The following is a 25,124-nucleotide window of genomic DNA, read 5'->3' on the forward strand; positions in this document are numbered from 1 at the left end:
TTTAATAAATTTTGGCATACATCAAAGGTTTCAGTCAAAATCCATCACAAAACATGAGCAGCCTGAGCATTAACATGGCTCCATTTACACATTCCTGGTTAGCCGTAGTTTGGCTTACTGTGTCGATGTAAAGAGTGTATTCCACACCACCATACTTTGCTGTCACAGCATTAATCAACTAACTAGTGTTCTATTTAATACTATTCCTGTACTTAAACAGGCAGCTTTATACATTAAAAAAAAAAAATCAAGATTCAGCCTTACTGCTTAGAATTTGTGGGTGCCAATTCATTATATTGTATTAGTCATACCGTCACCCTCATTTGCTTCTCTGGGTATTTTTAGGTACAGTACAGCAACCCTTGTGTTTCTTTCTAAGTCTTTTAAAATCTGGTTCTTGTAGTATTCCCTGATGCTATTGTCTTCCCACAGTCTGTGGCTTAGACAGCAAACTGTGCAGTGTCTTTGCTTCCTCTGGAATGAAGGGCAAATAGGCTTCCCCTTTCTGCTATGTTAGAACTGTGCCAACACATTTTTTCTGGCTTTCTTTGCCATGTCCTTAAGAGATAATGGGCTCAAATAATTTAATTGTTTCTATTAGAAGGCTGCTGAGGCTCTCTGCAGACAATTGAGGGCCCCTTCTGTCATTACCATTGCACTGTAAGGAGGAATCATGTGACAGTTACTCCCATGCCACAATGTAATGTCTGAATCCTCAAACTGTATTTGATGAACTATCACCATGGCTACTTCCCATGCTGCTCCCAGATGTGGGGGCAACACTGGTGTGGGAAGAAGCTGTGGAGCTGACATTTCTCATGTGGTGCTGATGGTGACGTTTTGTAACTAATACAGTGCTTGAAGAAGTGAAAGCTCCCATGCAGAGAACTTAATGTCAGAAGGGGGCCTTATTATAGGCTAAACTTAAAATTTAATGCAACAGCTAACCGGATAAATACTGCACCCTGTTGGCAGTTGCTTCTTTGAAATGAGGAATTGCTATATTTATCAATATAAAATAACCTCCAGGACTTCCACTTAAGTACAAGAACAGTCAACGAATGCACAGCCTTTTGTACGAAAAGATCTTGAAAGGAAAGTTCAGCTGTGATCTTGCTAATGTACTGAATACAAAATGCCTATCTGCCTGAGAGAGCCATACTGAGACTTTTGAGACTGTGAAGCCTTATCAGTGAAAAAGGACATATTCCTCTTTTGAAGCAGTGTTCTAAAAATAAAACTAACTTGCTACTTCATTTGATAAATGTTTGCAGAAGGTGACGAGAGAGAGTGAAGCATTTGCTATCCCATCAGCATTCGTATATAGATTTATTAAATTTGAGAAGAACCAGATGGTAAATAATGTAAATTGTTGACACTAGCTCAGATATACATGTTTGTATCATTAACAAAAATGAAGTAGTCAAGTAATGCTACTCTGTCATATTTTTAACTTTTGAACTCAGTGACCTTTGCAAACAACCCAAGTATCCTTCTAAAATTGTCAACAAAAAGTTTAAAAAGCCTGATATGTCAAGCTAGTGTGTACAGTATTAACCAGATACTGTTCTGAAATTGGAAGCAACATATTTGATTAATGTGTTGGAGAATATTTCTCAGCCAAACCAAATCCAAGCTTCCTTCCTTCCTTCCTTCCTTCCTTCCTTTCCTATTTGGTAGTTCTAGCTTGTGGATCATTTTGCAGGAGCCTTTGTGGTTTGAACAAATGACATGCTTATGTGCATAAAAAATAGAATCATAGGTCTTTCCCACTTGCACTTTGCGAACCCTGACCATCTGTAAGTCAGGCTTTGTTTAAATAAACTTGTGGCAAAGATCAAGAGCCTGCTAGAAACCCTGGTACCATCCTGCTTATGCTTGGGCCAATATGTAACTCTGTGGGATAGCTCAGTCAATAGAGCATGAGACTCTTAATTTCAGGGTTGTGGGTTCAAGCCCCATGTTGAGCCAAAGATTCCTGCATTCCAGGGGGTTGGAGTTGATGACCCTCGTGGTCCCTTCCAACTCTACAATTCTATGATTCTATGTACACTGTGGAGTAGCATCTCTCGTACTCCCATGTCATGTAGCTCTTGTTAAGGAAAAGTGCAAAAACTATTTGGGAGCATGGGATAGTGTAGGGAAAAGTATGCCATTGTAAGAAAACTCTTGTTAAGGAAAAATGCAAAAACTATTTGGGAGCATGGGATAGTGTAGGGAAAAGTATGCCATTGTAAGAAAACTAGATTGGGGAGAGGTATTGGCAGAGAAATATAAACCTACTTTAACAGAGTGATGTGGAAATCAGCCAGTGGAGTATAGTAACAATGCTAACTGCTGTAACATAAGCATCTGCCCTAAATATGTTTTCTCACACTGCTCACATGTGGAGAGGGAGAGGCAAAGCTTTGATATTGTCTAGGATTTGGCAAGATGTGACTTTCACTTTTCCAGCACATGCAAGCTTTCTTGCAAGCCAAAATGGAATAGTGCTGAACTCTTTGTACTCTGTTTCTAGAGCTTTCATGGATTTCATTTCAGTACCAAGGTTCCATTCGTTTGGATCTGTCAGGAAGATAAAGGACATTGTGTTACAATAATGAAGGAACCACTTAGATCTGGAACAGAGTATTTCACAAAACGCAGCACTGTAGGAAAAAATATCAAAGGACACTAACATTGTATCTGTTTACAATTTGGTATATAAAAAAAAGACATTAGCAATTCTGAATATCTTTACAGATATCTTTACAGCTTTCTAGCTGCATGAAAGTGATGAGAAATGAAACTATGATAAAAGTCAGGAATTCTGAATGCTTGTAGAGCTGATGGAATCTTTATATCCAAATCTGAGTCTGTATTCAGAGGTTGCACTCACAAAATTTGATTTAATTTCTGTTAATATTTTTTCTCTTGCAGATGGTTCTATGAAGTACTGGGGTATTCCAAGGCATCAAAATCCAACATCATCAACGGACTACTAATGACAATCACATTTTTCCTGGGGAGGATCATAGTCATCCCAATTTATTATGCCAAGGTTGCTGCTGAGGTAGGAACAGAAGCTTTCGACAGATTAGGACTTGCAGCTCAAAGCGCCTGGTTTATCTCCAGCATTATCTTGGACATCATGAACTTAAAGTGGATGGTCAGAATCACAAAGGGATGTTACAAAGTTGTTTGTCTTATTGGACATGGAGAAGCCAAAGCTAATAAGAATGGCAAATATAACTAGAAGATTTTTAATGCAACAACCATCTATAACGGGAACTTTGGGTTCTTTGAAAGAACAATGCACACTTTTGCCATAAAAAACTCCTGTTAAGGGAAAAAAGGTATTACCTCTGTTCAATGTAGCCTTCCTCTTGGCGCACTGCCTGGGCACCCAGGGCCACTTCATTTGAAGACTTGTATTACATGGAATGGAAAACAGTAACATGCTGCATATACAACCTTGGTAGTGTGTTCTAAGCACTTAATAGACAAACGAACCTGTAAAGGAACAAACTTTTCTAGCAGTACGTTCCTATGAATTCTCACTCAGGTTTCTTAGACTAATGTGTTTTTAATGCCTGTGAATGTCAGGATCTTTGGTTTACATTCTGCTAATATGGCAACTTTCCTGGCATGTTTCTCTGCTTTCTTAATGTATGGTGTTCATAACTGAGGTTTCATCTTTTGACAACTTTTTTACATTTTTGCGAGAATTTTGCTTTGAATCTATAATCTTTTACTACGTTTTCTGCTGCCTTGTATGCATGCACATGATCTTTTCTAATTTATAGAACAGTTTTACATAAACACATACCATAGAGTTTAGGGGTTCTTTTTCTTTTAAATCAATTACTTGTATTGATTCTTTCTGTACATAAAGGAAATCTGCAGGCCCCCACCCCCCAGGTTTTTGTTTTTTTAAAATATGTGTGAATTCTAGTACATACTTGCATGGTAAACAGTATGGACATTAGCAAATTCTTGCACCAGTGTTCCTTCTCTATCATGGCTGTTGGAACCTATCTATGTTTTTAGTGTAGTGTCATATAACAAAAGGATTTTTGTGGGGTGTGAACTACAGCACTGAAGCAGGAAAAAACTAACGAGTCTAGAACATGTGAGTTTGTCACAAGAACTACTGTGCTTGTTAAGTTTAAATGGTAGCTAATGCATTCATTTTCACTGACATTCTTATCACTCTCTTTTTTCTTTAAAGCAAGTTAAAGAAACATTGCTTTACTAAGTTGGAAACCCCTATTTAAAAATATATATACAGTAAATGCATTTTATTATTTTCAACTTTGGAGCAGTTCTACAAAACTGATAGGTTGATAGTTTCTCTCTAATGATAGAAACTTCTTTCTTCAAGTGGCTTAGCTCTCAACATAATTGCAAGAGCATGTTGCTGATGAATACTACGTAAAAAGGAAACACAAGAACAGATAATGGTAATCTATTTGTTTGCATTAATTTTACAAATGTTCTCTGCTATAGTGGCCTCCACTTTTATGGTGTATTATATTCTTGTGTTGATCAACTAGTCAGTTGACAGGTCTTTGTCTGATTGTTATGGATACCATGTGTCATAATTTGCTAATAAGGTTGTGTTCATTTTCATGTTTGTGATGCAAATATGCAGGAGTATTGTAGAGAACAAGCTGTTTTCCTGTCCCTTTGTTTGTCCCTTTCATGGTCCCTAAAGTGTTAGTTCTTCCAATATTTATTTGTTAACAAAGCCTGGTGCAAAAGGTTATTTGTCTTACATAACAAATAATAGCCTGTGGTTACTAGTTAGTATAGGTTTTTAAAAGTGAGTTATTACAACATGCAAATCCCCCTTTTCTTAGAGTGCTTCTAACTCCTTATAGCTTGCTAAATGTTGTTGGATTCATAAGATTATGACTGCTCTCAAAGGTCTTTTAAATTGCATTTTAAGTGTCATGACAATCAAGACAGTTTGGATCTGTTCTTCATATTAGTGTTATAATATTTTGTATATTTAATATAAACACAGAGGCCCTGTTCAGATACTCATGTTCATCCATTGATAACTGTAACTTAAGTGTTGACTTGCATTTGTGAAAGATCATTGTAGACACCGTGAATAAGAGGGATAGAAATTTCCTGTCACCTCAAATGTAATGTTTGTCCATGGTGGCACTTTACACATTCAGCCTAGGCTCCAAATTATGAGAGATCAAGTGATATCTGTGCATGTGTCATTCTCTTTCCTGGAGGCTTTTTTGAGTGTCTGGATAAGAAGCCTAGAAATTCAAATCATAAATATATTCAATTTTTCCTGGTAGAAACAGAAAGTTGCTAACAAACATATTTTAGAAAAGACAGCTGTTAGGTGCAAGCAGTAACAATATTGGGTGCTGTTTAATCCTTCTAATTTGATTTGCCTCTTTTGATTGTAAACTGCCTTCTTTTAACACATTTGTTAACCATTACTTAGCTACTTTGGGTTATCCCTGAAACAAAATTGAACACATTTTAACTTTCTAAATTAAAAACTTTTGAAATAGCAATCCAATATTATGTGTTAGAAGAAATCATCCACTTATGCAGAATAATGGAAGTAGCTTTGAAAGCTCTTCTTGCTTGTAGACAAACTTATCCTCAGATTGCTGGTTCAATGAAGTGTTACCCACTAAGCTTTTCAAGGAACTACACATACTGTTCTTACTCATTTCAAATGTAGCTATTAAGCAGGACCCAGCAACTTCTTAAGCCAGGTTGGTGTGCTTTCCATCCCCCACCCAGCAGCCATAGCAGAGTGGTATCTCCACAGTGCTACAATCACCTGGAAATAGTGAAGGTGCTCGTCTTCATGTCCTTATCCCACATTTTTCTGGGATTGCGAAAATAACCCAGTTACAAATTGAAGCACAGTTGCTTATAGGGAAGTAGCAGGATCCTACTGAACTGCAAAGATCCATGTCCTTGAACTTGGCAGCTGGCTGACCACTGTCCCTTAACCAGACTCAGGATTTTTAAATATATCTATTCTTGCCCAATGAGTAGGCCAGCCCTAATTTGCTGTTGATTTTTCTGGGTTATAGATACAGGTAGGTAGCCGTGTTGGTCTGCCGTAGTCGAAACAAAACTAAAAAAAATCCTTCCAGTAGCACCTTAGAGACCAACTAAGTTTGTTATTGGTATGAGTTTTTGTGTGCATGCACACTTCAGATTTTTCTGGGGGTAGGGGAAGGAACTTCAGTAGTTGCCCAAACAGTGTCATGTAGCAGATTGTGCTTGCAGAAGACCACTATTTATATATGTTGCAAATCACTTCAAAGAACACTTGCTTTGGGCTGGAAAAGTACCCTTCAAAATATTTTATCAGTATTGTTTGCAATTACTCTGTAATAGTGAATCACAATTGTGCTTATGCATAGTTTCTTTTCCATTAAAGTTGCAATCCTGTATTTACATATACAGTAGGTTCCACTGAACTAAGTGGCCCTTGCTTCTAAGTAGACATACATAGAATTGCACTTTAATATATTTTGGCTGTGTTGTGCTTTACATATTTTGGAATTTAAAATAACTTAATTTTTCTGGGCAGATGTGGCTTTGTGGTATCTGATCAGAAAGTACAAGATGCATAATTGGAGAGTCCTCTTAATTTCACTACTTATTTATTACAGTTATACATAAATCTTTTAAGCTGCTTTTTGATCCAGATATGCAATCATTGTGTAGTCTTATTTCTTTGTTTGGATTTAAGTTTCCTTATACAGTATATGCTATAGCATGAAGGAGTTGGAAAACTGAGGCATTGAGCAGCTTCTGTCATTATCCATTATTGTATATAGATCACTCTATAATGCCATCTTCCTTTCCTAATGCTAAAATATGTATCTTGGATCAAATGGGTTGGATCCAGAATAAATTGGTTGCTACTGATTTAATTGAGACTGAAGTTTAACTCACTTAACCTGGATTCAACTCGATTGTGTTTTACAACACTGTCATGTACAGCTGGGAAACTTTTACACTCTCAGAAAAGGAGTGGGGGGGGGAGTGGGGGAGTAATACCGTAGATCAGGGCCAAATAATGATTATTGAGTTGTATTTGTCCTTCAACATTATTTATTTTTCTCCAACATTATGATAATTCTTATGGAGAAAGTTGGTTTTCCTGACTGCACATATATTTGATGTCTGCAAAAGAGAAAGATGGCATGAGGACAAAAGAGGATGGTGAAGCCAGGTTCAGTGGAAGCAAGTGCCTCCTTTATTACTTTTCCATCTACTCTAAGCCTGGTGGCTTGCATCTGTGTACTTAGGACATTCCTTTATCCTCTGAGATAACAGCCAGGAATATTCCAGCAACTCCGTATGTGTTGCTTGATGGATGGTGAGAGTCGGGGTACGGCTTTCCAAACTTAGAAAGCTGACTTTCCCTGCTGTGGGTAAAGGTAAAAAATACCCTATTGCCTCTTTTAAAATATGCTAGCATTTATAAATCACATTTTAAAGTCTAGCAAGTAACTTACTCAAACATTGATGTGGCCTAATGTGTTGTAACTTAAAGGTGGTTGGTTTTTAAGTCATTATTTCCTTGTTTAAAATATGGGTTAGAAGTTAAACCCAATTTCTTTAAGGTTATCATCTCCATTTATCTCGGGAGACATATGAGTAGAAAAGGGCATCTATACACCCTATAGCTGCTCTGAGAGAAGAATTACTAGCAGGAAGCCAAGATCACAGCACCCTCTTATGTGAGGGTCCTCCTATTAAATAAGCTTTGGATTCAAGCCCTTTTTATCTACTACAGATTCCTTTGAGCTTTACTATTAATGCATTCTGATACTGTCCCCCAAAATATTTGGAGAAATAATACTGTGAGAGTTAATGCACCATGTAATGAAAATAGTAGTTCAGTATGCAGAAATAATGAAAGGTAATGTTACAGAAGCAGGGGAAGATTTTTTTGCTACACAGCAGAAACTGTTAATCAAGGCCAGTTAACATCCGAAGAACATGTGTGGGGTAGGGGCTTTGCATTTGTTTCTGGGGCTGGGGACCCCATGCCACATTGCTGCTTTTAAAACTCAGATGAGTTTTTAAAAAGTTATTTGTGAACATTTTGCTTGCCATTTTGAAAAAAGAAAAATGTAACTTCATACATGTGTGCAAATCCTAAAGTAAATTGTTTGGATCTTGGTGAATTAGGCTGCAATCCTATACTCACTTACTTTGGGATAAGTTCCATTGAAATCAATGGGACTTGCCTTTGAGCAGGCATGTATAGGGTTGTGCTGCTAACTGCTTTGAAAATCCTTTGAAATACTTACTTAAAATATGCCCTTTTGATGTCCTGCTTGAACAATTTTAAACCCCAAGATGGAATAATAAATATATTCTCTCATACCTGGTTGAAGGTGAGTTTTGTTATTTTGTACTATAATTAAAATCATGTATGCTAGCAGCACCATCTTCTTTAACCCTGCAAGGCAAATGAGCCTGATGGGAAAACGGAGATCATTTTATATTCAGACTACTAATCCAGTATTAGCCTACAAATCATGCCTGGGGTAACACTGGCATTATGAAGTAGACCCTTATGCTAGTGAATTCCAAAATACAGAAAGTGAGAATATATGTAATGTATACCTATGCTTTTGACTGTCTAATATTGTGGTTCCCCCCTTTTATTAGACATATCTCTGAGTAATCAAACTGTGGGTCAAATTAGGCATAATATGAAAACTCCATGATTTAATTCCTGATATTTTCTTTTTTTAAAAAAGGCAGAAGCAGAAACACTGATCTGGATTGAGCAAGGCAGGGGAGTTAACCTGTTTTGCCTGTCCAAATTTCTGCTGAATATGATCTCACACACGCCCCACAACTGTTTGCCCCAGCATATGGAAAAAAAACACATGGGGTGATGTTTCTGAAAGTTCTTTATTGTTAAGTTGCAGCAAATATGTTCAGAGCCAGTGATTTCCAGCAGGGAAATACCATGAGGGCAGGTTATAACACCAGCACCACCACCACTGTCTATTTTGGATCAGCCCCCCCCCCCCCCCCGGCCACAGCTGATTTTTTTTAAGAAACAGGTTTTTGAAGTTCTAGCCATAGAACTCCAGCATCTCACCTAGTTTGACCCTCTTCCTGACAAGAACATGTTTGTGGGATTGTGTCTGTCAGTTATGAAATCATAAGAGTTGTATCAAATTGTGTCTTGGAACAGTCTTTGATCCAGCAAAGTTTCTTTGAGAACAAAAAGTGGTGGAGGAGAGGTGATTTTTGCAAATTACGACATTCTCCTGCGGCTCAGCTTGGAACTCCAAGAGGAAATGGGAAAATTGCCCCACCCCTTTTCTGATCCTGGAAGTATCGTCTGGATCAAACAGCCTTCTTGCAGCAGAGGGACACAATCTGATACAATCTGTAAATATTTACTACAAACTGAAGCAGATGTATAGTTAATGTAGTGTGTACTGCAGAATATATTTTTTAAAAAGCAGTTGCTACTGGTGCCCAAATTCTGAAGGAAAGTGTTCAGAAATCTGGTTCAAATAAATAGGTCACATTATTTTTAAGTTCATTTAAATGCTTTTTAAAAATACAAGAACCAAATTTCTGTATTAGTTTTCACAGATTTTTTCCCCAATTACACTACTGAAATAAGTATAATGAGATGCATTGCTGAGTTGTAAATCCATGCTGGAAAAGGGGTGCAATAGAATCTATGATATGGGGCCTTATTAAATCATAGCACAATGTTTGATAAAGGCAGCACTGAAAAGTCCCTTACAGGGATGGAATAAAGATGATGGGCTATGAATCCTATTGCACTACATTGAAAGCCTGCAATATTCTTGATTTGATAGCCCCATAATGATAATGGCACAAAAGAGTGAGATAGCACTATTGACTTTATAGGGTGGAAAAACAATTTGTGAACTTTAACATTTGCTTGAATATTTTTAAATGTTGCTTGTGATAGGCGTATGAGTTTGCTCTTCAGTGGTATTTGAAAGCCTTGCTGTTTGTGTAAATTTGTGTAGGCTGCTTATGTTTGAGGTATATGCAATAATGTCTAAGCAATAAGTTGCATGTGTATTCAAGGCACTGGTAAATAAGAATAAAGGAAGAGAATGCAGTATTTCTTGGAATTTCTTCATTCAAATTGTGTGTACTATGTTAACTAAAACAGCCTACTCCTGTTATGACGAACAGGAATGACTTGGCACTCATTGCCAGCTTCTGAATATAGCTACTTTATAATAAGGCTTATTTCCTGTGGGAAAGGAGTAGCCAGAATTTTCTTCTGCGAACAATTTTTAAAATTATTGTATATACAAGCCTAACACACTGTGAGGTAGAATGAGATGGCTGCCTCGTGTGGCAGAAATAAGACACTATAAAAAAGTAATAGCGATCAGCTAAGTAGATTTTTTATAGTGAAGTGTGAAAAGTTATCTTCTGTATTGTGATATGCTCTTACAACCAAATATAATACATTTGGTTACATAAACATGATCATTGTGGACCCACAACAAGAGTTGCTGTGTATCAATGCCCCTCCAACAAATCTGGAACAGGAATCTTGTAGTGCTGCTTGGAACATGGGGGTGGGGGTGAGGGGTGAGGAAAGGGTGAAATGGGTCATTTTCTGTATATTTCTCCTGAAATGTTTTTCTGTTGTGCTATAGCACTAAAGTGGTCGGGTTTGCTGTACAGTGGTAATGAGAAGATTTCTGAAAAGTGAAAATGATTTCCGTTCCCATTCCTCTCCTGTGAAACCTCACTATACTGTGTGAGACCTTTTTCCTTATAGCAGTGATTAAGTGTGTCATCAGATATCCTTTCTTCTTGCTGATTTTGTGAAAAATGAGAGGTCTGGGATGTGTGTCCAAAGGATCTGGAAAGAAGATCTTTAATATCAAACAAGTTGTTTTGGGGTTTGTTTGTTTTTTAATGTGATGTTATGCCCATAGTGTGCACAACCTCAGAATTGCACATGTATGGTACTTTTTTGTCTTAATAAGTCTGCCAATATGATTTTGTGTGTGTGCCATTTTGAGTTCAAAGTCAGAATACACTGAATACTCAACAGTTGTTTCCTCCCATCTATTAAGGCGGGCCTATATATATATATATATAATATATATATATATATATATATATATATATATATATATTATTGTATGTGAAGCATTTTTATCCTTCTTTTCAGGATGGTTTCCATTGCATCTAACAATAAAGAATATAACAGCAACAATAAATTAAAATCCATTCACGGAACTAAAATAATTACAACAAAACAGCAACACTGAAAGCAGAGAACTTTAGTAAGGGCATTGAAGTTATAAGCAGAAATCCAGGTTAAAACTTCATTCATTAAAAGTGCTTGCAAAAAACGAAGCAGAGTCATCCAGGTGTCCTTTAGGAACTAATTTTACAACTAAGAAAGTTGTATCTGTTGACTTCAGAAGCCAGGACACCTTGTGCAGGCCTGACCTAAGTGGTTGTTCCCTCAGTGTGCAGTGTTCATAATTTTTATATCATTTCTGGTTGTTGTGCCACTCCATTATTCTACATCTGTAGATTTCAAATGTTTGCAGAACCTTCTTCCACATTGTTTGTTGATGAATTGTTGTGTGACTTCCACACAACCCCTGTGCCTCTTGCAATCAGTTCCTGGGAATGTTTGAGCCACGTACATTGTTCATGTGGGATGCTAGTCAAGCCTGTTGAGTATCATTAACATACCTTGCATGACCTGAGGATGTAATTCAGTAGGCAGAGCCATTATTCCCTCTGCAGCTGCTTCTACTTGCAAAGTTAGTAGCGGTAGGCAATCTTGTCATTTTGTCTACTCATTTGAACAGTCTTAATAGCAGCACTATAGTTCCGTGTGGACATAATAAAGCAATACAATAATATGACTGTGTAACTACTGGCGTTTGTTTTTCTATGAGCCACTTAGTTCATTCTTTTTCTGTTCTCACTTGCTATTCTAGAATTTAGATCTGTATAGCAGCATTGAATAAACAGATAATTCTTTTTCATAGTCTCCAATTGTAGAAACATTAGGAGAAATGGATAAACGATTTCTACAGATGTTTAAAGCTACTGGACTATAAAGCTTAATTGTTTTGTGAATCCGAGAACTTAACGTGCCAAAGCAATAAGAGATGTGATACAATTAAATATTGCTTTACTGTAGAAAGCAACATTGTAAGTGCTTTTGTAAACAATATTATTGATTATACATATACAGACTAATTCTGTGTGCTTAATGAAATTCACTGCAGTCTACACAAGCTAATGACAGTTTTATTACCTGCCATAGTATTAAACTTGTTGTTGCTGCTGCAAACTAACATAGCACTATTTTACAATGAATAAAGGACACACACACAATAATAAATAAAATGCTAGTAATACTCTGAATTAAGTAGCTGAATTTTTCAGGGTTGTCAGATAGTTACATTTTTTAATAGTTGGAAAAATAATGTGTTGGGTACCCTATCTGCTCCCCAATTCATTCAGTGCCACTTGTAAAGCTAAGTTCCGATTAAAGGCCTGAGGTGGTGTTTTTTTCTTTACCTGCCAGAATGGTGGTTCTTCCAGAACGGATCATAGTTTTAATTGATCTGTCCACAGCACCGGTGCTGAACCGCTAGTGGAATAATATTTGACAGCAATATGTAATTTTGTCTGTTCAGTTTTGCTTTCCTTAAAAAAAAAGTTAATTTGGTGCAAGGTTTTGCATACTTTGCATACAACTCCCATGATCCCTAGCTAGCAGGACCAGTAGTCAGGGATGATGGGAATTGTAGTCTCAAAACAGCTGGAGGGTGGAGGTTGAGGAAGACTGCTTTAGAATTTCACAGCCTTTCCATTACTGGTGGAAAAACCTCATAAGTGGGCAACTGGTGGGCACCTGCAAACGAGCTGTTGTTGCAAGGGGGATCTGTTCTTCCTGCCTTCCGCTGGGCAGGGAGGGAGAAAGGGAGTGGAAACAGAAAGAGAGCAAAAGGAAGGAAGGAGGTTTTGGAGGGAGAAGGGTGACCTCACCTACTCTCTGTTCTGTCCTTAGCCATCACGGGCCCGGAACGCTGTGGTCGAAAGTTTTCAAATCCTGGCCGCTTCAGCACCAACAGGTGTCACACTGGAACAAATAAAATAGCCACACTTTTCGGTTTTGCATTTCTTAGGATTCAGCAGAGCTAAGGCGCAATTTGTTCCACCAGGGATGCGCTGCTGTTTAGATTTCAGCCACGTCTTGGGAAATTTGAAGAAAGGGCGGGGGGGTCGCATTTGGGGATCCAATAAATCCAAGATGTGTGTGCTTGTGATCCAGTATAAATAGGGGACGGCGTGGTTATCTATCCACAGTCAGCTTCTACTAGTAAATGAAGAGGACCCGATGGATTAAATGACTGACACGATAAAGCACCTTTTGCCCCATTGGTCACCACCAAGCCTTAATTTCCTCACGTGAAAAGGGACAATAATCGAGCTTACTCGCCTTGAACCCTCTTTGACATGGGAAGCTAAGCGCCATTGGCTAAGCTGTGAGGTTTATAGTTACTCCATGGAGAAGGAAAGGCACTCTTAGCATGCTCTGTGCTATTATTTACACTTTCCCCCCTTTCAAAACGAAGCCTGAAGGCGGGAAGAGAAACTGTTCTCCTCACGCCCGGAGCTCGCGACGGGAGAGAAGCGACCTCTGCGGTTACCGTGGAAACGAGGAACCTAACGTCTCTCGCATTCCCCCCACCCTCGCCTTTTTGAATTCGCGGAGCGCTGCGTTCCAGGCCCCGCCCCCTTCCCCACCCCACACTCACCTCCCGCACGCGCGCACAAACCATTCTCCCCACCCGCTTCTTAGTTCAGTCCCGTTGGCCCTTTGAGCTCCGCCCTGATCTCGCAGCGTCGGCTCTCGCGAGAAGTGCGCCGCATCTCGTGACTGGGGCCCCCGAGGAGGTCGAGGAAACAGGTAAGCGGCAGTTGTCCTCCCCACGCCACCGGTGAAATTCGGGTGGGTGTGTAGTGGCGTGTCACGCGCCTTGCGTGACAGGGCTCCGGGCTCCGCTGCGTGTTGTGGGCTGCGAGGCCTTCCCTCTGAGGGAGAAGCGCCCTTCAGGCTTTCCCCACTGAACGCATGAGCTGGTTTTGGTGATCAAGGAGACACCCCCCCCCCCGCCCTCGACAAGTCCAGCTCCCCAGCTCATGGCCTCGGCCTGCTCACGCCGCCCTGACCTGCCCGTGTTGTTGTGTGAAGGCTCGTATGTGGCTAGTGATGTGTGTGCTGCTCCACGCGCATACAGCTCCCCCTAATGCATTGCATTGGTCTTATAACCGTCAAGGACCCCTGCAAGGTGACCCTGGGCAGATCCTCCTAAAAGCCGGAAATCCAGGTTCTCATTCTGCGCTTTATCCCCTCCCATCTCCTGTCCTACTAAAACACAGTGGTACCTCGGGTTACATACGCTTCAGGTTACAGACTCCGCTAACCCAGAAATAGTACCTTGGGTTAAGAACTTTGCTTCAGGATGAGAACAGAAATCGTGCAGCGGTGGTGCGGCAGCAGCAGGAAGCCCCATTAGCTAAAGTGGTGCTTCAGGTTAAGAACAGTTTCAGGTTAAGAACAGAACGAATTAAGTACTTAACCTGAGGTACCACTGTACTAAAATTAGCTAAATCATTGATCCTTTGCCTGCCTTCACATGGCATCTCCAAATGCTGTCAGGCTGCCTCATCTTGGAAGCAGCAGGATAGAAAAAAGTCACAGAATCACACAATTGTAGAGTTGGAAGGGACCACGAGGGCCATCTTCTAGTCCAACCCCCTGCAGTTCAGGGATCTTTTGCCCAACGTGGGGCTCGAACCCATGGCCCTGAGATTCAGAGTCTCATGCTCTACTGACTCAGGTATCCCAGGTATCCAGTAGTTGTATTCTGGTTTTGACCTTTTAAACTGCCATGTGCTGGACTGGATAAAGAACCTTGTTATTTTTTCAGCTCCCGTTCTCTGTTTAGAATGAGAAAAAGAAATCCCCTAAGAGTTGTCCTGTTTCCCCCCTCCTTTTTGAGGCCTTCAAGTCTGTGGGGTGGCTAGCGCCCACAGGAGATGGAAGCTTGAAAGGCAGGGAGAACAATGGTAAGTGGAGCTAGAGCCAATGCCAAGTGGAACCAACCAGTTCTAGTTTTGTTCCCATCCTCCTTGATAAGTTCAAGGGCAACACAGACTAAGGCGCAGGAAGCTCACAGTCACTGTCACCCATAAGACTGGCTGTAAGAAGGCAGGCAGGTGGGGGCAGGCTGAAGCTGGTGGAACAGTGCCCCTTTTGCCTTAATCGACCAGTCTCCACTGCTTCAATAACTATAGTTGTTCATGTACTTCAGGTAGCTTCCTCTGTTTCTGTACGTTTGACGCACAGAAAATTCTCACCATCCAGGTGAATGGTGGCTGTGACTACCTGAAAGCGCTTGGACATGGATAGGTGTGCATGTAACCAAATTCCTTTCTGATGTGGAAAATCCAGTCTATGCAGTCACTGCATGAAATGCTCTGAGAGTGTCTTGCCATTGAATCCTTTGGCGAAGCCCGCCTCCGAGTAGGAATATTAGTAAGACTTGAAGTACCCCAGACATTTCCCTCCCTGTAAATTTCAAAGATGCATGTGGAAAGTAGGTGGAAGTGCAGTTGATAGTTCCTGGTTTATATTTACAAGCATCCCCCGACTTACACAGGGGTTATGTTCCAGCTCCCCATGTGCATAACTGAAATCACATAAAATGGGGAGCACCCCACTTTAATAAGGGGCATGTGGTGAGGAGGAGAGAGAGAGACTCATGTGTGCTGCCAAGGCTGCTGCCCAGTGCACCTTCCCTTGTTCGGAGCTGCTGCCTGGAAGTCACTCAGGGTCTCTGTCTGTCCTATTCTGAGCCTTTTCTCACTTGGGGCCACTGTCCCGAGTCTTCCCTCTAGTACTTAATAACCCTCATGGCCATGTTTCATACCTGACCATAACTACTCACTTCCAATCTCTGAAATTATTATTCTTAGCAAGTCACCTTTCTGGTTTTATTTCTTCATTTTTCTAGTAAATAATACACTATTAATATGCTTGACTTTGCATTTCAGATGCCCTGTCAAATCTGGTTTTAAGGACGAGGTTGTCATGGGTTTATCTGCATCTTCTCCATCAATTGCACTCCAAGCAAATGTATCAGAACAGCCTCCGGCTGTGCCTTCACAATGTCCAATGCACCAGAAGAACATGGAAGGTAATTGCTCACTCAACTAAACAAGCTAAGCATGTGAAAAATGATTCTAAAATCACTTCAAAGAGGCTTATTTAACAATAAGAATAGGTTTCCACATTTTTGTTGGCCTGGTAAATATGAGAACTCCCAGCAGCCTTGCTGCTACAGAGGTGGGTGAAGTTTGCAAAGTTTCTATGTAGTTCTCCCCTTCTCCTACACAAAGGTTAGTAGAGTGAAGGGTGGTGATTGTTCAGCCTCTGAGGTGACTGAAATGCCTCAGCTATACCAGGCCAAATCAGCAAGGCTCTGCCAGTCTTTTCAGCTTGAGTAAGAAAAGGTGGGGTGGACAAGGGTAGTGTCTTTGGAGTCAAGGTGTCTGGACCATGCTAGAAGTGTAGGACCAAACCAACAAGCTTGGAGCTGGAAAGGGAAGCAGTGGGGTATCTCTTCCCTTGTATGAGGTTTGCGACAAAGGGAAACGGGGTCCCGGCAATCACAACCATTTGGCTTGGCTTCCAAGGCCAGCCAGTATTTGTGAACCCAGAGCTAATATGGCTGGTTCTTTAAGCCCTAAATGTGTGGATGTTAAAGCAAGAGAGTTTTTTCCGTTGGGATTTTTTTTTTCTCATTAAGAAGCTTCTGAATTCAGGCTAGACACTTATTATCCAACATTAGAATTCTTATTCGATCTTCTCATTATGATAACTTATTTATAAGGTTGCCTACCCACCTCTTCATCTTACATTACAATATGCAATTATAAAACATGTAACACTGTTTCAGATGAAGAGAATGATATAAATTCAACAAAAGAGGCAGGTCCCGTAAAACAAAGGTCCTAATATCCAAAGTAAAGAGATGCCTCTTCAGCATGCCTTGAAAGCTGCATAATGAAGATGCTAGACACACTTTGTGGGGAGAGAGTTCCACAATTTAGGGGAGAAAGCTCTCTCTTGCCATTCCTCACAATTCTGAGGGTGAGGCAATTACCAAGAGAGCCCACTCCTAACACCCAAGAATAGTGATGGAGATGATCCTTCAGATATTTTGGGCCCAATCATTAGGACATTAAACATGTTGCCTGGCAGCTATTGCAGCTGTTGTAAAACAGAAGTTATATGAATTCTAAATGGAACCCTAGCTAGTAATCTAATGAGAAAAAACAATCTTCATGAATGACTTTTCCATTGCAGCTACAGTAGAGAAATACAGGACATTTATTTTCATAAATCAAAATGTGAACTGAGGTCCCAGTCCTAACTCTGGCTGGGCTTCAGCAGGGCTTAACAGAATAGTGAAACAACCAACACAACCCTACCACTTGTGCTTGATAGGAAAAGGAGGTTGTTTTGGTATATCAGTGGCAGGGGATGTGCAGAAACGAGGGCTGGATCTTACAGCTTGTTCAACTGGCTTAGGATCTATTTTGATCCTTCTTCTTCTTCTTCTTTGTTGATCACTCGTAGCCGAGCAAGATTGTCTTCCATGGGTTCCCTAGCTCTGGAACACCCTGTTACAGGACTTTACATTGGCTGCTGCCAGTGGCAACTTCCACCTATTCATGCTTTCAGTAGGTTGGGACCTCTAGCAGAACAGCCTTCCTGCCAGTGAAGCCTGGCATAGCCAGGCAAAGCTGTGCAGGGAGACATGCTTGCTTCATTCACCTGTCCCTGTGCCTCAGGGTATATTGTGCTGCAGTATAAATATTGACTCACAAAATACATTTCCAGTCACACTACATCAAACTGTATAAATAGAAGCATGAATAAAGTTCAAATTAAGGGCACAGTGAACGAGATCATTTGTCATTTAGTTCATATTCTGCTGCACAAAATTATGGTTTGTTTTGTTTCAGGTTGTCCAATGAATATGCAGTCAGCTGGCAGTCTTAGTGAGAACCAGAGCTATCCTGTTCCTGCGCATCAAGAAAGAGCATATGAATATGTGGAGTGCCCTGTGAAATCTCAAATGCATGAGAAGATTGATCCTAGCAATATGGTAGCCTCAAAGTCCCCCCCCCCTAGTGTGCTGCTATCAAATATAAAAGTGACATTTTAACATTATTATGAGGCCAACAAGAATTCTGATATGTTTCTGCTGCAACTTTTAAGAGTAATGCCTAAAAACTTGGTATTTCATGTTGCAGACATCTGTTAACGTAACTGAACTGAGATTACTTTGAGCTGTTTATTCTGTAGTGCAGAGTATCACCCTGTCTTCAGATTGAAAAGGCAGTCACCCTGAATATTGCTTTTTAATATTGCAGTATTGCATTTGGCTGCTCTCAACAATAGACAGTAGCCATCAAAATATAATTTTCTCTATATCTGCTGTTTATGAAATTGTCAAGCTGATATCGTTACTTCTGTTCAGTTTATCATTTTTGCAAGCAAGTTAGAACATTTGTGACAGGCATAGTATTGTCTTTGTATTAATTTAAGGCCATTCTGACTGTAAATATAGTAATCTTGACTAACACCTGTAGAAAGTGAAAGCTTCAGCCTTTCAGATCCTGGCTTCCTTTGTTCTTCTTCCAGTAATACTTATTAAAACTAATACCATCTCTTCTGTTATCATTCCCCTTTGGACACCCTTTCCCTTTCCTACCAGGGACATGTCTGTCAATATCCTTGGAGATTTGATGAGTTGTTTTTAAAATGCTAATCATCTGCTCAGTTTACTTACGTGCATTAACTTAGTTCCTTTTTAGCTTGAAACATCATACGAATTGAATGCAGGGTGGTATAGAAATGTTTAAAAGAATTTTTTTAAATTAGTAAAGGGCATCCACCCTCCTGCTTTAAGAGCCTTTGAATCTCTGCATCCTAAGGCTCAAAAAAGAAGGTAGTGTGAAAAGTCAACCTCAGACGTATAAAGCATGAATAAAATAATTTATTTATAAATAAATGTATAGGGTGGAATTCAACAATCCTCTCTTCCAATTGCTCTGTCTGCGCAACTGTTCCAGACAGAACAACCTGCCCCTTCCCCTTCTCTCCTTTTTGGATAGCAGGTCGAGAAGAGGAAGGAAGCCTGTTGTGCAAGTGGAAGTCCTTGCACAGGGCTTCTGCTGTCAGGGCTGGTTTACTGAATCTTTCCCATAAAGTCTGTTTTTTAACAGTGCAGAATTCTTGCTTCCAAATGTTAAGTAACTCCTGAGTTGAACAGCAAGTGACCAATGTTTTGGGTCATTCAGAGTACTCTGGACAAAACACTCTTCTTTGATATGTTTGACTACATGAAACTTGCTCTTGTTAAAGGATGTCTTAAGTAGAGTAGGTGAGAAGCATACCTGGAGTGAGGGAAGTTACCACTGAAGATAGGGTTCTTTACCGCAGAATATCCACTGTTCTTATTTCCTGCTCCTTCTTATTTAGATGCCAGCACCTAATCAGCTACCAGCCCCCGATCAACCATTTCCATTGTCTACAGTGAGAGAAGAGTCTACTATTCCTAGAGCGTCTTCTGAACAAAAATGGGTTTATCCCTCAGAGCAGATGTTTTGGAATGCAATGCTTAGAAAAGGGTAAGTGAATTATAAATTAAGTACAGCATCAGTTTGCTGACTAGCCTGCTGGTGCAGGTACAACAAAAAGTGCATTGAAATCACCCTGCTCGTGCTTCTCATCCTCTCAGATTAACTGTAACCTGTCTCAGCACACCTGGGATTTAAGGTGGATTTATAAACATCCAGGTGTTCATCCATTGCCTCTCCCATTGCTCTCTTCATTTTATTCCCCCCCCCCCACTCCCTGAAATATATTTGAGGCTGTGCCTGTGCTGGCTCATTTATTTATTTGAGTAACCACTTGATATTGCTATCATTAAATATTAACATACAGGTGTGAACAGGGCCTAGTTAAGTTTACAAAGTCCTGTGTACACTTATCTGTGAGTAACCCTGTTGAACACAGGGACATAAGTCTGAGTAAATATACATAGGATTATGCCGTCAGTCAGTCTGCCTGGAAGCTATGCTTAAGCTCTCAGCTTGCCTTTTTTAACCATAGTGTATGAGCATTTGATTCTAGACATGACTATTATGCAGACTTTCTAAACTACTGGCAGTTGTGTGATTGAGCAAAAGTGTCTTCAAGCTTTTTAGAAGTTAGGCAACTATGGTAAAAGACTAAAATGTGTAGGTGGTATAGCATGCATCTTTCAGCCTCCTGAAAATCTGCTCTGGCGGGTTTTGGGTACCCTTGGGAGCAGTGTGAGTTGGGGCTGTAGGGGAAATCACATCTTCTGCCTGTGGGGATGATGTCCATTTAGCAGAGCAGGAGGTTCCTCTGGGTTAGAGTCTGCAAACAGAAGGAGTTGATGGAACCAACCCATTAAACTTATGCTTTTTGACTGTGCTTTGAAGAAAAGGCCCACAATCTGTTATGCAAACACCCAGTTTAGCTGAAAAATGAAGAAGTCTACAAAGATTTACCATCACAGCAAGAAACAGGCAAGTAGTATATTACTGAAACTTAGTGCTATTGGCATATTTGAGTTTTGTGCCAGCTTGGCAAATAACATCTCTACTTAGTTATTTCTTTGTTCAGTGGAGGAAGGGCAGAGAGATGGGGAACTTGATTTCAGTCAAGTAGTTCCCCCTCGCACAATAAAATAAAGACTTGGAACTCCACAGTTCCCCTCTGATACCTCCTTTTTCAATATTGCTTTCTGTAGATGGAGATGGAAAGATGATGACATAAAACCTGAAGATATGAATAATATAATCAAGATTCATAATCAGAATAATGAACAGGCGTGGAAGGAAATTTTAAAATGGGAAGCACTTCATGCAAGGCAAGTACAGCAACAATTTATATTCACAGTTTGATACGGTATCTTGTAATAAAAGATATACAGGTGAGTTTTTGTTTTCTCATAGCAATTCTAGGTTTTGTGCATTTTTGTGTTGAAAGGAAATACATATGGAAATGAGAAGTTGGTGCAGGTCTTTCACTAACATGATTAGGCTTTTTTTTTACTTTCAGAACTAATTTGTTCCTCTTTAACTTTCTGAACCATAGAGGTCAAATAACTCACAGAGACTGTTGAAAGATGCTTTGGGGTTCTGCAATTAGCATCTAAAGGTCACACTAGACGAGGTAGTTTTGTGAGTTCAATTAACGTGACAATTTTTTTGTTACATAAATAGTAGCCATGCAAAGCCTGCCACAGCCCTGACAAAAATTGCTTCTCTGAAGCTGTTTACAATTAAAGGGAGGTGTGTGTGTGTGTGTGTGTGTGTGTGTGTGTGTATAGATAAAGGTAAAGGTACCCCTGCCCGTACGGGCCAGTCGTGTCCGACTCTAGGGTTGTGCGCCCATCTCACTTAAGAGGCCGGGGGCCAGCACTGTCTGGAGACACTTTCGGGTCACGTGGCCAGCGTGACGACGCTGCTCTGGCGAGCCAGCACCAGCGCAGCACACGGAAACGCCGTTTACCTTCCGCTATGAAGCGGTACCTATTTATCTACTTGCACTTAGGGGTGCTTTCGAACTGCTAGGTGGGCAGGAGCTGGGACCGAAAGACGGGAGCTCACCCCGCCGCGGGGATTCGAACCGCCGACCATGCGATTGGCAAGTCCTAGGCACTGAGGTTTTACCCACAGCGCCACCCGCGTCCCTGTGTGTATAGATATATGAAGTAAAAAAGGGGGAGGGGGGGGAATCTGCTGCCTTTGACACAGGAAGGTGTGATCTCCACAGAATAAATATCGTTTTATAATTTCATTTTGCTGTTGTGAAATTGAAGTTAATAAATGTATCTATAGTTGTATGGTGGACACATTTAAGTCACAAACAAATACTTCTTAGTCCTTTTGACTGCAATTGTTTAGCCTCGATTGCTGATTATGTGTTTTTGAAATTGCCTTTAGGGAGTGTCCATGTGGACCAGCACTTATTCGGTTTGGTGGTAAAGCGAAGGAGTACTCGCCAAGAGCCAGAATAAGGTCTTGGATGGGGTAAGCTGTATAGAGCAGATTGCTTTCTATTTTAAAAACAAAAAGTCTTAAAATTTGGAATCTGTGTTTAACAGAATGGGACTTGAACGAGGCGGGTCTTTGGTAGGTCTCTTAACTTTCATGTTTGGTACATGTGGCATATGTAATGATTGATGTACAGTTGGACTACTTTTTAAAATTCAACAACATTAAGACTTTTATTTCTTTCTAGCTATGAACTACCTTTTGATAGACACGATTGGATTGTTGATCGCTGTGGAAAGGAAGTTCGATATGTAATTGACTATTATGATGGAGGAGAAGTAGATAAGAACTATCAGTTCACCATTTTGGATGTCCGTCCGGCTTTTGATTCCCTAACTGCAGTATGGGACAGGATGAAAGTGGCTTGGTGGCGCTGGACTTCATAACTAAATTTGCACGGTATGAACAGTTACACTATTTGGGCAAAGTGGTGCTGCCCTAACTTTGGACTTTAATAAAAGTTTATGGTGACTTTCCATTGGAGGAGAAATTACATTTATTTAAACAAGCCTCTCATTAAATAATACAGTGTGTGTGTTGTCCAACGGTGTTAACCTTTCAGAAAAACTCTATGGAAACATGCTCAATAAGGAATACGGAAGGCACTCAACTAGTGAATGTAGTATATCAGTGCTATGAAATGGGAGTAGCTGTAATCTTGGTGGACGAGCAATTACAACCTTTTAACAGCGATAACATAAAACCTGAAAGATGGGTGCATAAACTGTTTTGAAATTATACCTTCTGCTGTAAAAAATAAAATTACATTTAGTCTTTTAAAATCCACAAAATCCTTTTTGAGTGACTTACATACTAAAATATCCATAGATTTTATATTACACTGAGTGTATACGTTCTCAAGGTAACCATGATTCATGCACAACCATATGTGTAACTGACTCAGTTTAAAAGCAATCAGAAGTCATCTGAATCAACGGCATTCATATCAAGCTAAAATTAAGGTGGCGCTTGGTTAATTAAGTTGCTCTTCTGGAAAAAAATGCACTTATGTCAGAGTGTGGTCCTGTATTTGCCCTTTTAAGAAGAAAGGTGTCTTAAAACATATCAATGCCAAAGTTAGTTATGCAGTGCAAAAATGTATTGTTAATGGAACTGCCTTTAAAACATTTCATTTAGTTTGATGAATGTAGGCAAAAATATTGCTTTCCGGAGGTGACAGCATTTGCCACTAAATCCAAACTTACACATAAATAAGACTTTCAGCTTGTGTTGGAAATGTAACAACTGCTCTCAAGTTAAAACCTGAGTGTACCATTTCCCTGTTCAGATGGCTGCAGACAAGTCACTTGGCCAATTGTAGGTGCAGTTGAGTTGATAACCATTCTATACCAGTGCTGCTGGTTGTATCTAGGAAAACACAATGAAAGTTATGAGGATTGCACACTCAGTTTGTCCTTCTCACCTCCCCTCCTTTTGGCTTTAAAAGGACAGAGCACAAGGACAAGCAAGGTGAGTGAAGACAGAGTTGGGTGATTCACTCTTGTATAATTGTTTGCAAGGCTGTTGTACACATCCCTTGCAAGAATATTCTTCAAGAGCCTTTGAATAAAGAAGGAATTATTTGCACAAAAAATAAAGATATAATAATAATAACATTTGCAAAGAGAACTTTTGGGGGGGATGCTGCTAGGGAGAAAACCATTGATAGAATAATATTATTATTATTAATTGAATTTATATACCGCCCTATACATGGGGGTCTCAGGGTAGTTCACAGACTAAAATTAATATATAAAACCACAAAACACACACACACAAAACAAATATTATTAGGATATCAAATAATGTTTTTGTTGAAGGATCTATATACTCAACATTATTCACAATTGATTTGCTAAATTAAATCATCTTGGAATTGTGTTTGAAAATGCATACAGGGTAGGTGTAAAACAGCAAGGAGTATCTATATAGATATGTAGATGCAATAATTCTACCTCTTGATATGCTGAATGTTGCATCTTAATTGATGTTGTTCAAGGAATATTGGCATGTCTACAAGATGCACTTGCTGTCCAATTATCCATTGTTCTAGTGTGTGTACATTTATCTTCGTTTTATATAGATGAATTCAGTTACATGTCAACTGCTTCATAGGTGTGTCTTTGGTTTTAATAAACTATTTTTTACTTTATTGCTTGTCTGATTTTATTTTCTTGGGCTAAACACTTCAGTGATTTGGTGATACCTTAGCAATGCACAAAGCATTCAAAGCCTTGGAGTTCCTTAAATGTTCCATGCCTGTGGGCTTTTTGAATAAGTCAGTAAGGCTGGAACAAAGCATGATACATGTGTGCAGAAGCCTGTTTTAATTGCACATTGCTCTTGCTGGGTTGGGGAGATTTTGTGCAGCCTGAAAAGTCACCTCTAGGATTGCCAGGGTACAAAACCAAACTGCCCTCAAGGTTATGTGGCTTCCCCCATCATCTGTATGGTAGGCGTGGATGTCTTTGAGGACAACAACCTATATAGGTTCCAGTATGAAATATATTGGGCCAAATGCACAGACACTTTGAAACTGAAAATACATGCATCTGAATTCATCAGTATGGGCCATTTAAACACAGAAATGTAACATCAAAATTTCCAGGAATGCTTGCTCTATAAAGAATATGTATTTACTGAGTACCCATTTGGCAGAGTTCATAAAAAATGCATTAAGCCAAACTTTCGGATTTGCCTCCTTTGCATTTTGCGAGGAGAAGCTGTTTCATGGCATGAATATTACCAGGAAAGACATTCTTTCAAATGAAAATAAGTTTCTTAAATTGCATTTTGTTTTGTTTTTAATTCATCATTTTACTCAGAATTTTCTGTGCCTTTTCTGTTCCTTTAAAAGGAGACACATGGATCATACTTTGCTTGCTTGTATTGGAACAAAA

At 39.8% G+C, this 25,124-nt stretch overlaps 2 protein-coding genes and 1 long non-coding RNA gene across 5 annotated transcripts in view; 2 read left to right on the forward strand and 1 right to left on the reverse strand.

Moving 5' to 3' along the window:
- TLCD4 (TLC domain containing 4) overlaps nucleotides 1-10,120 on the forward strand; it is a 40,990-nt gene extending 30,870 nt beyond the window's left edge. For all 3 annotated transcript variants that reach the window (XM_077928458.1, XM_028732737.2, XM_077928459.1), the window contains one exon: nucleotides 2,920-10,120. In XM_077928458.1, the coding sequence (XP_077784584.1) occupies nucleotides 2,920-3,235 (316 nt within the window). In that variant the 3' untranslated portion in view covers nucleotides 3,236-10,120. The remainder of the gene's footprint in view (nucleotides 1-2,919) is intronic.
- On the reverse strand, nucleotides 1,311-13,937 carry LOC144327768 (uncharacterized). The gene is made up of 4 exons (XR_013392868.1): nucleotides 13,815-13,937; nucleotides 13,042-13,135; nucleotides 3,343-3,492; nucleotides 1,311-2,565 (listed from the first exon to the last, which is right to left on the reverse strand). It is a non-coding gene; the product is annotated as an uncharacterized LOC144327768 (long non-coding RNA).
- Nucleotides 13,848-24,376, forward strand: HCCS (holocytochrome c synthase). Its single transcript, XM_077928457.1, has 7 exons — nucleotides 13,848-13,966; nucleotides 16,117-16,259; nucleotides 18,094-18,236; nucleotides 19,616-19,764; nucleotides 20,916-21,039; nucleotides 22,118-22,200; nucleotides 22,412-24,376. Exons 2-7 carry the CDS (start codon nucleotides 16,154-16,156, stop codon nucleotides 22,608-22,610), a joined length of 804 nt encoding a protein of 267 aa, XP_077784583.1. The 5' UTR covers nucleotides 13,848-13,966; nucleotides 16,117-16,153; the 3' UTR covers nucleotides 22,611-24,376.
- Nucleotides 24,377-25,124: the final 748 nt, after the last annotated feature.

This window comes from Podarcis muralis, chromosome 5 (genome assembly GCF_964188315.1).
Source record: "Podarcis muralis chromosome 5, rPodMur119.hap1.1, whole genome shotgun sequence".
In the NCBI taxonomy this organism is placed as follows: Eukaryota; Metazoa; Chordata; class Lepidosauria; order Squamata; family Lacertidae; genus Podarcis; species Podarcis muralis.

Excerpts from the sequence above, each read along its gene's own strand:
- HCCS (XM_077928457.1), top strand. The coding sequence starts at position 16,154 with ATGGGTTTATCTGCATCTTCTCCATCAATTGCACTCCAAGCAAATGTA. Across the intron at positions 18,237-19,615 it reads AGATTGATCCTAGCAATATG|ATGCCAGCACCTAATCAGCT; the intron begins GTAGCCTCAAAG and ends CTTCTTATTTAG. Across the intron at positions 21,040-22,117 it reads AAGCACTTCATGCAAGGCAA|TGTCCATGTGGACCAGCACT; the intron begins GTACAGCAACAA and ends GCCTTTAGGGAG.